This window comes from Sebastes umbrosus, chromosome 14, assembly GCF_015220745.1.
Source record: "Sebastes umbrosus isolate fSebUmb1 chromosome 14, fSebUmb1.pri, whole genome shotgun sequence".
NCBI lineage: Eukaryota > Metazoa > Chordata > Actinopteri > Perciformes > Sebastidae > Sebastes > Sebastes umbrosus.
This window is the reverse complement of record NC_051282.1, coordinates 5,504,826-5,516,697: the sequence shown is the minus strand read 5'-3', so window position 1 is coordinate 5,516,697 and position 11,872 is coordinate 5,504,826. Positions and strand designations below refer to the sequence as shown.

General features: G+C 41.3%; 1 protein-coding gene across 1 annotated transcript; it reads left to right on the top strand.

Annotated features, from left to right (window-relative positions):
* Nucleotides 1-205: 205 nt before the first annotated feature.
* LOC119502014 (pyruvate dehydrogenase (acetyl-transferring) kinase isozyme 2, mitochondrial-like) lies at nt 206-11,872 on the top strand. Its single transcript, XM_037792837.1, has 11 exons — nt 206-460; nt 2,418-2,559; nt 4,520-4,591; nt 4,728-4,915; nt 5,059-5,148; nt 5,616-5,693; nt 5,809-5,885; nt 6,204-6,302; nt 8,208-8,318; nt 8,443-8,556; nt 9,459-11,872. Exons 1-11 carry the CDS (start codon nt 331-333, stop codon nt 9,600-9,602), a joined length of 1,245 nt encoding a protein of 414 aa, XP_037648765.1. The 5' UTR covers nt 206-330; the 3' UTR covers nt 9,603-11,872.

The window sequence follows — 11,872 nt, the reverse complement described above, 5'->3', positions numbered from 1 at the left end:
TGAAGCCATGCTATTTATCAGACGGAGGAAACGTTACGTGGAACATGACGTGACCGGGTCACACAAAACACATGCCTCCTTGTTTACTATCTTACAGTAGAAGTAGGTGTGATCCTGGATGGGATCCAATTGGCTGTCTGCCGCCCAGCGCGCTCTCCCATTGGCTGAGCTCGTCTATTTAGACAGAGCTTCATGTGTTGTTGCTGCAGACTGTAACACACCAGCATCTCCTCTGCTACAACTACAACTAATACTCCACTTTACCACCAACCGCCGGAGGATATTTTATATTTTATTTTCCTGTCCGACGTTTAATGTGCTAATTTGAAGATGACGAGTAAAATGAAGTTCGTTCGGTCTCTGATGAAGACTGCAGTGATGGCCAACGTGCCCAAACACATCGATCACTTCTCCAAGTTCTCCCCCTCTCCGCTCTCCATGAAGCAGTTCTTGGATTTCGGTGAGTGCGAGCGTCTCTTATCACTATATTTTAATTCGTGTTTTTATTTATTTTATTTCATCTAGCCTATTTGTGTATGTTTGTATGCCTTTAACTATTATTTTATTTATTGTAGCCTCTCTGGTTCGAATTAAAGTTGAAATGTATATTTTACTTTTGCCTATAGGCTACATATTCCATACGAACAGGAATAATAATATAGTAATAAGCATGCATCTATTAAAATTCCAGAGGTTGAATTGCCAGGGCCGGCTCTAGCCCTTTGGGTGCCCCATAAGTGAAATTTGGATTAGGAGCCTCCCCACCCCTAGGAACCCTAGCCCACATAAACCGCACACATCAGACATCACAAAGACAAAAAATAAGATTTTTATTTTCATAAATACCTGCATTTATTATAATAAATAAACAATTGCTCCCTCATATTGTTGGCTTAATTTTTTTACACTTTGAGTTTCACTACAATTTACACTTTCATTAACAAATAAGTGTGAAGAAAGAGAGCTACAAGGGTGAAAAGTGTAATTCTTTCTTTATTTGTTCTTTTTTTAAGTCAATGAAGAAAATAAGAAAAGGCGGTATTTAAAAAAAAATATATATATATATATTATTTTTTTTAGAGGGCGACCAGCGCCCCCCCATTAGGTGGCCTAGGCCTTAAGCCGTGATCATTGCTACGCTCAGGGATCAGCAAGGGGTGCCGAGACAAAGATAGAACAGTCCTGTAATGAATTGTTTCCTAACCTGTCTCATTGGCTCGATTCAATCATCTCACATCATCACTGAAGGAAAACAAGCTGTTAGTTACAAGCTGTCAGCCTGCTGTGACCTGAGTGAGACCTTGATGATTCCCAGTGTGTTAATGATGTTGATGGTGGTAACATTGCTGCTGCTGCTCATGTTAATGCAGTTAATGGTGAGGATGATGAGGATGACAATGACATCAAATGATGACTTCTGTTAGGGACTGTACACAAATTACTAAGGTTGAGAGTGGGGTACTCTGATTTTCCTTTGGACGGAAGGTAGGAGGGGAGGGTCTTTTTTTTTCTCATTGTAAATTAACATTTTATTTCAGCCATGCTTTGCACTATAATTAATAGTTTAGTAAACAGCAACACCAAAAAGACAACTTTCACTTGGTTTATGTTAGGGCTGTGTATTCGCAAGAATCTGGTGATACGATAGGTATCAGGATACAGGGGTCAATTTATTGCGATGAATTGTGATACTCTAAGCAATATATTTAGATTTCTTTAAAATCAAATTTTAGGAAAACTGTTTTTTTACGCAGTATTACGCTGTATTTGCATGTATCACAGGTAACTATTCATTAAAAATCGATACAGTATCACATCGCGATACTCGATATTTTCTTACACTCCTAGATCAGACATCGGGCAACATATCTCTGTATGAGGGTTTTATTAATGTTTACTTCAGTGGCTTAAAGGTGCTCTATACGATATCCAGAGCATTAATATAGCAGCAAGCAACAATATGTTCTCTGTAAAGATATAAAGGAGTAATGTCTACCTGAGCAGAGAATGAAGTCACTCTCCCTCTGTGTGTGTATTAGTACATGTTGTGTTGTGTACACAGCCACCCCTCTGGCACTGCTCTCATACGACGGTTACAGCTGATATCGCCGTTTCACTGTTAGCTCTGTCAGCACTATTGCCATTGTTTACACTATTAGCACCGCTAGCTATGGAGTAGTTATGGAGTTCACTGGAGCGCTTACAGCTCTCCCCCACCAATGTACAACCACTTGCTTCCTCATGACTGAAATCCCATACTTACTGTAGGTCACTTGATGAAACTTGAGCCATCTCAATTTGCTCAACAACACCGTTAGATGTGGTTGAAAGTGTTATTAAAAGCTAGTAAGTGGATCTTGAGTCAAACCAGCAATAACTCATTTCATGCCCTTTTGACTCTCTGTCCTGTTCTCCAGGTTCAACCAATGCCTGTGAACGCACATCGTTTGTCTTCCTTCGCCAGGAGCTTCCTGTCCGTTTGTCCAACATCATGAAGGAGATCAACCTGCTGCCGGACCGCCTGCTGGCCACGCCCTCCGTCCAGCTGCTCCAGAGCTGGTGAGACTACTGGATATACACACTGATTGATTTCACAGAGTATCTGATTAACTGGTGACTTGTTTACTGACTGACCTTTTATGTCAATGCTGCCCTGTGAAGAACTCAAAGACTTAAAGTCATAGAACATCCTACTCAAGTAAAACATACCGTTACTTGACGTTTTTGTTTTTGTTTTTCCAGAAGGAGGTTAGTATAAGAACTCCACAAGAGTACCTGTGACATTCCACCCTTTGAGATTTTCATGTTTTGGCCTGAGGTACAGACAGTCCTCGGACCATTCAGATTTGTTGAAACACAAAAACTTTATTTTTTTTCTACAGAGTAGCTCCTCTTTTTCAAGAGTTGCAAGGTTGTTAATCCGATTGCTATGAATAGCAGGCTGACACTGCACTGTAGGCCCAGATATTACATTACAGAGCAGGGAGAGGAGGAGGAGGAGGGAGGGAGGGTGGCTGAACTTTGTCCCAGTTCCTCCTCGAACCCCCCCAGCCTTTCTTCTTCTTTTCTTTTTCCTCATCCTGGCGGCTTGTTGTTGCAGCTTAGAGGAACAGCATGTCCAGATCAGCAGCCTCACTGTTGAGTCATAAACAAAGTCACACTTTCAGCGTCATTCATAAGAAAATAGTAACTATGGAAGATATCAAAAGATTATATTCCGTTAACTAAACGAGACACTTTTTACAGAGTGGATCTTTGAGATTAAAAAGTATTTGAAAGTAGTGTTTTGAGATGATGATGTGAAAAGAAAACGCTGTGGTTCTATTTATTCTCAATGTTTTTTGAGGCTAATTCAACATTTGTTCCATCTTTTGTCGTGGAAATGTGACCTCTGACCTTTGACCTCGTTGTTGGTGGCTTGTAATATTGCTGATCTTGGGAAGTTTGACACAAACAACAATGAAGAGAAGGCTCATTGACGTTCTTTATTTATAGAATTTGATGCTAAAGTGTCCACCGGTGGAAATGCGATATTGTGATGTGATATTTGAAAGACCCAGAAGTTGGCTCAACAACAACTTGAACCGCTGACAGGAAACATCTAAGACCCTTCAGCTAACAGATAACTGAGTGTGTTCAGGGAACCATAGTCACGTTGAAGTTATTTTCTTTGAATCACATCAACACACACACACGCGTGCGTCAGGGCTGCTGATGGATGACGATGTTTACATTCTCCTCTCTGTCTCCTCCCTCTCTCTCTCCCTGTTTTTCCTCCTCGCTCACCCAGTGGAATGTACCGCTAACTCTGCCAGGCTGTAGCGGGGTTAATGTGTGTGTCTATACAAGGGGTCTGCAACCTGCTGCTCAGCCACCACTCTAGCCCCTCTCCAGTGGCTCCCTGTAGATTTTTAAAAAAATTGGTGGAAATGACTTACTGTTTTTTGTTTACATTTTCATTTTTATTTATCATTATTGTAGGTCTATGGTACGACCGTACGACGGAGTATTAGGGCGACATGAGGAAAAAAAAGAAATCTGAGATTTCAAGAATAACGTCATAATTTTATGAGAAAAAAAGTTGTAATATGATGAGAATAAAGTCTTAATATTATAAAATAGTAATTCTATGTGTTTTTTTTTTCTCGTGAAGTTATGACTTTATTCTCGTATTATTAAAACTTTTTTTCTCGTAATATTATGACTTTATTCTGGAAATCTCCGATTTTTTTTCCCTCAATGTGGCCCTAATACTCCGTAGTACATTTGCACTTTGGCCCTCACTGCATTAGACTTATATACTATATACTTAGACTATAAACTGTGTTACCTTCATCACAATGCTCACATGTTTTGCGGCTCCAGACAGATTTCTTTTCTTTTTCTTTGCCTAAAATGGCTCTTTTGATAGTAAAGGTTGCTGACCCCTGATCTATACCATGCTCTAGCTGTCACTATCTCCTGTGACAGCAGGCGTGATGGACAGCCAGTGACTCCCCCGGTGTTTGTGTTCTCTCAGGTACATCCAGAGCCTGGTGGAGATCCTGGAGTTTCTGGACAAGAACCCCGACGACCACAGAGTCCTGGAGATGTGAGTGTAGCACACCTATCTGAAAAAACAAACAAACAAAAGCAGAACAGCACAGATCTGGACAGGACAACTTTGTCTCCACGCTCTTCTTTTTCCTTCTAACCTAAACTCTGTCTTCTTCCTCTCTCGATCCCAGGTTTGTGGAGGTCTTGGAGTCCATCAGGAACCGGCACAACGATGTGGTCCCCACCATGGCTCAGGGAATCATCGAGTACAAAGACGCTTTCGTCCAGCCGGACGCCGCCACTGACCACAACATCCAGTACTTCCTGGACCGCTTCTACACCAGCCGCATCTCCATCCGCATGCTCATCAACCAGCACAGTGAGCTGCCGCACAATCGTGCGATTAATAGCAATTCAATATTTCCATTGATTGACAGCCCTAGTGAATATATAGAATCTATAGTAACTACTCCTCCTACTGTATGCGTCATAACTATTTCCTCTTTCTCTACTTTCTTGCAGCTCTTATCTTCAATGGCAACTCAAACCCGGCCCACCCCAACACCATTGGCTGTATCGACTCCATGTGTGACGTAACAGAGGTTGCTCGAGGTAAGAAGAAGCAGAAGGATAGAGAGAAAGAGAGGCTGGGGGTTTTGACTAGTGGTAAGAAAGAGAAACGACGGGGTATTTTCCAACTTGAATTGTGTGTAATCAAATAACCAAAAAGGAACTGACACACAGCAAATCTGGGACAGGTCTTACTGGGCGTCTCTCTGCGAAATAGGTTGCCATGTGTAGTCTGAAGTGTGCACTTAAAGCTGCAGTAGGCCGAATATTCTTGGCATCATTGGGCGATAAATTCTATAATAACCTTTCAGCATATTGTAATTCAAGTGTTCTGAGAGATAACTAGACTTCTGCTCCTCCTCACGGCTCTGTTTTCAGGCTTTAAAAAATCTAGCCTGTGATGGGAGACTTTGGCCAATGTACTTTTTAAATGATAATCAAATGCAAAACACTGTAAATAATACAAGATGGCTCTTACAGAGTTGTGGTTTCTTCCCGTCTCTCTCTAGATGCCTATGAGAGTGCTAAGTTGCTGTGTGAGCAGTATTACCTGGGGGCTCCAGAGCTGGAGCTGAGGCAGATGAATGGTGAGACGTCACACACAAAACACACACTCGCAGTTTTTTTTAGCAATGTGGCTAATGTGTGTGTGTGTGTGTGTGCATAGAGCGCTGACTATTTTGTATTTTTTTCCTCCTTTAGCCAACAACAACAAAGAGCCCATCCACATCTCATACATCCCATCTCACCTGTACCACATGCTCTTTGAACTCTTCAAGGTATGTGCATCTGCAAACAAACAAACAAACATATGTCACATAACATGTCATATTATCTCATACTATATTCAGTAGTATTCAGGTCTGTGTTTGTGTTTAGGATCTAAATACTGCACCATAAATTGATCCCATATTAATTAATTATCCAAAAGTGTCCAAAAGTACGGACACAAGCAATGGGTTCAGTATGGGTTTTAGAAAACACTGAACTTCTCTTGATAACATTTCATACCTGACTTTTAATAAAATGTAAATATCGACCTGTTGTCTTGGTCCCAACAGCTGATAAACCTCTTTGTCCCTGTTTCCTCTCTGTAGAACGCCATGAGAGCAACCATTGAGAACCACGAGGCCAGCAGGACCCTCCCACCCATTAATGTCATGGTCGCTCTCGGTGGAGAGGACCTGTCAATCAAGGTGAGCGACTCTACTACGTATAGAAATAACAACTCTTCATTATGTCTTTAAAATTGACACGGAAAACGTGAAGTTGGCGAACCAATTGCAGCTTCCACATTAACCAAACATTAGGGCTGTCAATCAATTAAAATATTGACTTAGCATTTTTTAGCAGTTCAAAATATACTTAAAAGGGAGATTTGTCACGTATTGAGTGGACAAATATGCTGCTTTATGCAAATGCATGTATATATTTATTATTTGAAATCAATTAACAACACAAAACAATGACAAATATTGTCCAGAAATCCTCACAGGTACTGCATTTAGCATAAAACAATATGCTCAAATCATAACATGGCAAACTGCAGCCCAACATGCAACAACAGCTGTCCGTGTGTCAGTGTGTCAGTGTGCTGACTTCATTCACATATCTTGAGGTCAGAGGTCAAGGGACTCCTTTGAAAATAACTATACCAGAGCATTATTTAACCTCCTTCTTGACAAGCTAGTATGACATGGTTGGTACCGATGGATTCTTTAGGTTTTGTAGTTTCATAATACCAGTATCTTAACTCTAACTTTAAAGCCTGAGCACGTTACAACCTAAAAATCGCTAGTTGCGTTAAAGAAATTTGTGACGTTAAAATGAATTTGCGTTATCGTGTTAACTTTGACTAAATATGTTTTTGATGTTAGAGAGTTTTACAATCTGCACTTCATTAAATCGCATGTTTTTTTTTACTGTACGTCTGGTGCATTGCATGGACTTTGGCCCTACTGCAGTAGAATTCACTTTAACATACCAAAATAGACAAAAGGGAAGGACAGTATGTTGTCATGGAAGTGCTCTGTCCTATGGAAAGTCAAGGTGGAAGTCACATCAGGGAATTCAGACTCTTCTGTTGTGTTTATGTTGAAAAGGTGAGCAAATATCATTCACGATGGCAGGAGTGGCTATAAACCCCCAGAAAGCATTAGCAAACATCAACTCAACATTAACTTAAGCTTTATATAATGTACACGAGTTGAAAGTATTAGTTGAATGCCCCAAATTCTCAAACCAAGAATAGAAACAGAGTTGCTGCAACTAAAACTTCTTTACTCCAGAAATAGCGTAGTAATCCTCCCTGTTCTAAACCCATACTGAAGTATGTAACATTATGTAACATTATGTAACATTATGTATATTCTAAGGAGATTATGTGATGATTGTTCAAAAAGCTACGGAAAGAAACAGTAGAAGGAACGCTTTCTTCTCCTCCGCATTCTGAAATGACGCGTTTTCACCCTTTGCCCCATCGTCGTTCTTACCCTTACCGACCTCTGTTTAGCTGCTTAATTATCTTACATAAACCCATAAACCCTCATTATCATCAAAGAATCATAATCTGGCCAGATACCAAGCCCATTCACCGACATCATTGGCTCCTGGCACATCATGCGACCATATTTAGACTCAGCGCACTATTGTTTGATACCTACTTGCCCTAATTGGATGCCATGGAAAAACTGAATGTGGTTAACAGGTCATCCTATCTATGTTTTATGTTAACAAGGTAAGAACATAAAACCAAACTGACCTCCCCAACCTTTCGTAATGATTAAAGACAGTTTGTTTTGCAGCAAATGTAAATTCCAATTTTATTTTCACACACTGTTCGCAGCACAGCACACAGTGAAATTTAACTTCTGCATTTAACCCATCCTAGTATATTCAGAGCAGTGGGCAGATACTATATAGTGGGCACCTCAGCAGTGTCCAGGAGGCAAACTGGCACCTCTCCAGCTACCAGTTCCACACTCTGTACTTGGTCCGTGCGGGGACTTGAACCGGCGACCCTCACGGGTTCCCTACGGACTGAGCTGCCGCCGCCTCATTGCTGTGTAATTAACCTCTCCATCATCTCTATCCCTCTCCAGATGAGTGACAGAGGAGGTGGCGTTCCCTTCAGGAAGACAGAGCGTCTGTTCAGCTACATGTACTCCACAGCTCCCAGACCCTCCACAGAAGACAGACACAGAGCCCCACTGGTGAGCAGCTCACACACAACAAACATGCACACATTCAAACACAATATTAAAGCTGTAGTTGGTAACTTTTATAAAAAATAACTAATGTGTGTGTGTCTGTGTGTGTGTGTGTGTGTGTGTGCAGGCAGGGTTTGGTTATGGTCTGCCCATCAGTCGTCTCTACACTCGCTACTTCCAGGGAGATTTGCAGCTCTACTCTATGGAGGGTCACGGCACTGACGCAGTCATACACCTGAAGGTAATATACCACACACGCACATGCATGCATCAACTTATTGCTTGATATACGTAGTCATTGAAGGATGGCCTGATCAGGGCCCCATTCTTTAAATGGGGCTCAATTAATCCAGGCTGAAATAAGCCGTTAGCTACCTCCGGGTCTCAGAAGTGAAGCCAATGCGGAAGTGCCTTGAAGTTGTATTCTATCTACCAGCCAGCAGAGGGCGACTCCTCTGGTTGTATAGCAGTCTATGAAAAAATGAGCCTACTTCTCACTTGATTTATTACCTCAGTAAACATTGTAAACATGAGTTTATGGTCTCATAAAGACTATAAAGCAGGGGATGCTTTAGGGCGGGGCTATCTTGTGATTGACAGGTCGCTACCGCGGTGTTGTCCCGGTTTGGGAGTTGTCCACGTTTTCGTCCTAGAGCTTTAACCCTTTCACAGTGTGTTTTCTGTTCATGAAAGTTAATTATAACGTTTTTATATTTTTTGTATTCACCAGAAGTATAAAACATTACATGTCCCTTATAAATAAAAAAAAAATACAATGAATTTGTGAGGGAAATGTCTTTATTCTTTGATTTTTGGGTTGCGTGGAAAAAAATGTAATAAATAATTCCTGACAATGACTGATATATTTGGCTTCAGGACATTGCTGACTACATACATGCTGAAAATCAAACATTTTTACTATATTAATTTAGAGATTTTCCAATGTAAAAGTCCCTAGAAAGGTATGATTCAACTTTTTCTTATGGCCTAGTGTTAAAAAAGTTAACAAAAATCTCAATAAATTGTAATATTGAATGCTATACTTAAAAATAGCAATACATATCGAATCGGCACCCAAGTATGAACCTGGAAATGAGTGTGATATGTCCCCTTTAAAAGTCTATTCTCTGTGTCTGTCTCTAGGCATTGTCTACAGACTCAGTGGAAAGGTTGCCAGTTTTTAACAAGACCGCTTTGCGTCACTACAAGCTGACTTTGGAGGCAGACGATTGGTGCATCCCCTCCAAGGAGCCGCTGGACCTGGCCGCGTACCGCGTTGCCAAGTGATTAAATCATGACTTAACATGACATTGTGGGACCAGAACTATTAGACCAGCGGTGGTCGGGAGCCGGTGTGACCAAAAGTGTCTAAGGCGGTCAAAGAGAAGGCAGAGCGTCGGCGTCCCGATCGTCTGGGAGCTTCCTTGATTGGAGCGAGTGTCTTCCTCCTGTATCTTCCTCTTTACACGTGTGCTATTAATAGAGAGAGAGAAGATCAACGTTGACATTCTGAGCCAAGATGACTGATGGAGTGGTAGAAGTCCAGAAAGAGAGAGCGAGATGGAGAGGTGAACTGAATGGATGGCAGGGCTGAACAATTTGAAGAAAATATCTAATTGTGCACATTATCAGACCAATATTGGGATCTACGAGCACATTTCACCCAAACGTTAGTCACCTGTTCTCTTTATTAAAGATTATTTAGGGTTCTTTTTGCTACAAGGAACACAACATTTCTTCTTTGTGCGCCTGCTGTTACAACCCCCTCTCACTGTCAACTCATCAAATACCACCACTCAGTCAGTGGTGTCTGATACAGACGCACAGGGGCACCCATAAACATCTGTATGAGACGTGCAGGGCTTTTAACTAACTAACTCCAATGTAAAACCATCCACGTCATTATTAAACGGTCAGAGCAACTGACGTAGTATAAAGAGCGAGAAAGTCCGTGTTGGGTGGGTGAGAGGTATGAGATGGATGTGTCAAACAAACACAAACACACCCAGGAGACCGCCGTTTGTGTCCTGTGTGAAACCCAACTCGACGTTGACTCATTTTACCTTCGTTTTGTTACGTAACTTACGCATTTAACTAACGACAGTTAGGAAAAAACACAGTTATTTTACAAACCAACATATTTTTCTTTCTAGTCTTCCGACCACTCAAAGCGCTTTGCACTACATGCCAACATACACTGATGTCAGAGGCTGAGAGGTGAACCCTGCTCATCAGGATTTGGACTAATGCTCATTCACACACACTCACATACCAATGCGATTTTGGGGTACATTTGCCCAAGGACACTTCGACGTGCCGACTGGAGCGAGCCGAGGATCGACCTGCTCTACTTCCCCGCGGTCGTTTCCTAAGCGTACTTTTGTTGCCCTAAACTTAAAGGAACAATATGTAGCACTGACAGCTACATGTAGCGTTTAAAATGGGTGACAGCTGTCCAAATTAAAAAAATTGAAGCCGTGGCCCGTCCGCTCCTCCGGTATGACTAAAAGGAGCACACAATTTCACAATTTGAGGGTTACCTTCTAGACATGACCGTGTTAGCCACTGGCCAGCAGCAGTAGTCGGAATCACTTCACTGGCTGTGTGTCTCAAATACTCGCTGCCTTGATAACCCAGCTGCACACGGACCACAGAAAGATGTGCCGAGGCTTTTCAGGTCGGGTAGAATCGAACGTTAACGATATCTCAAAAACAGATGTTCCGGACCGGAATGGAAATTTCAAAATACTCGCTGTAGCATTGTTGTCGGAGAAGCCAGTATTTCAATTTAGAATGTTTCCTTAATCTCTGATGACATATCATGGTAATTTTTAGGATTTATTACAATAAATATATTACGGATTGGTCCTTTAACCAAGTACTTTTGTTGCGTAAGTAAACCTGCACAGGAAGTTCATTTTGAAAAGACACTGTATGCATGTAACGAGCGGAAATTGACGCATCCAAAACTGACGCTTGAGGAGTACCTAGAGCATCATAGTTTGAAGTGTAGGGCCGCTGACCAAGCTGACATATTTGACGAGTTGGGAGTGAGATTGGGTTGGCTGTTAGTTTGGCTGAATCCTTACTCTGCACTATTACTGCCTGCAACTTGTGTTTGTTTTTTCTTTTGCTTGTCTTGTACAAATAGAACAAAGTCAATCCTCTCTTGAATGATGCTCAGTTACTGATAGTAAACAAGGATGATTTGGTTAGAGATTAGCAGGTACTGTAACATTGTCTAAGGGTTATGTAAACTCACAGTAATGGTTATCCATTAATCAGCCTTGATAAACGTGTGGAATGCGCTTTAATCAGTTTGTTTTCGAAGACCTGTTAACGGGTCCAAACTGCAATGAGTGTATTTGAAAAAAATTGACTGTTGTACTGCGTATTGTGATTCACCGTGTGCATTTTGCAGATACGTGTGTCCCAGACATTGTGCTATCGCATCATTTTGAAGTGTCTTTATTGTATATTTGAAGTGAAATGTTCATATTGGATGACTTCTATTTTTTTTTATAAAGAAACGTTTGAAAAATAAATCGTCTTGAAAT

Excerpts from the sequence above, each read along its gene's own strand:
- LOC119502014 (XM_037792837.1), top strand. The coding sequence starts at position 331 with ATGACGAGTAAAATGAAGTTCGTTCGGTCTCTGATGAAGACTGCAGTG. Across the intron at positions 461-2,417 it reads GAAGCAGTTCTTGGATTTCG|GTTCAACCAATGCCTGTGAA; the intron begins GTGAGTGCGAGC and ends CCTGTTCTCCAG. Across the intron at positions 4,592-4,727 it reads GACCACAGAGTCCTGGAGAT|GTTTGTGGAGGTCTTGGAGT; the intron begins GTGAGTGTAGCA and ends TCTCGATCCCAG.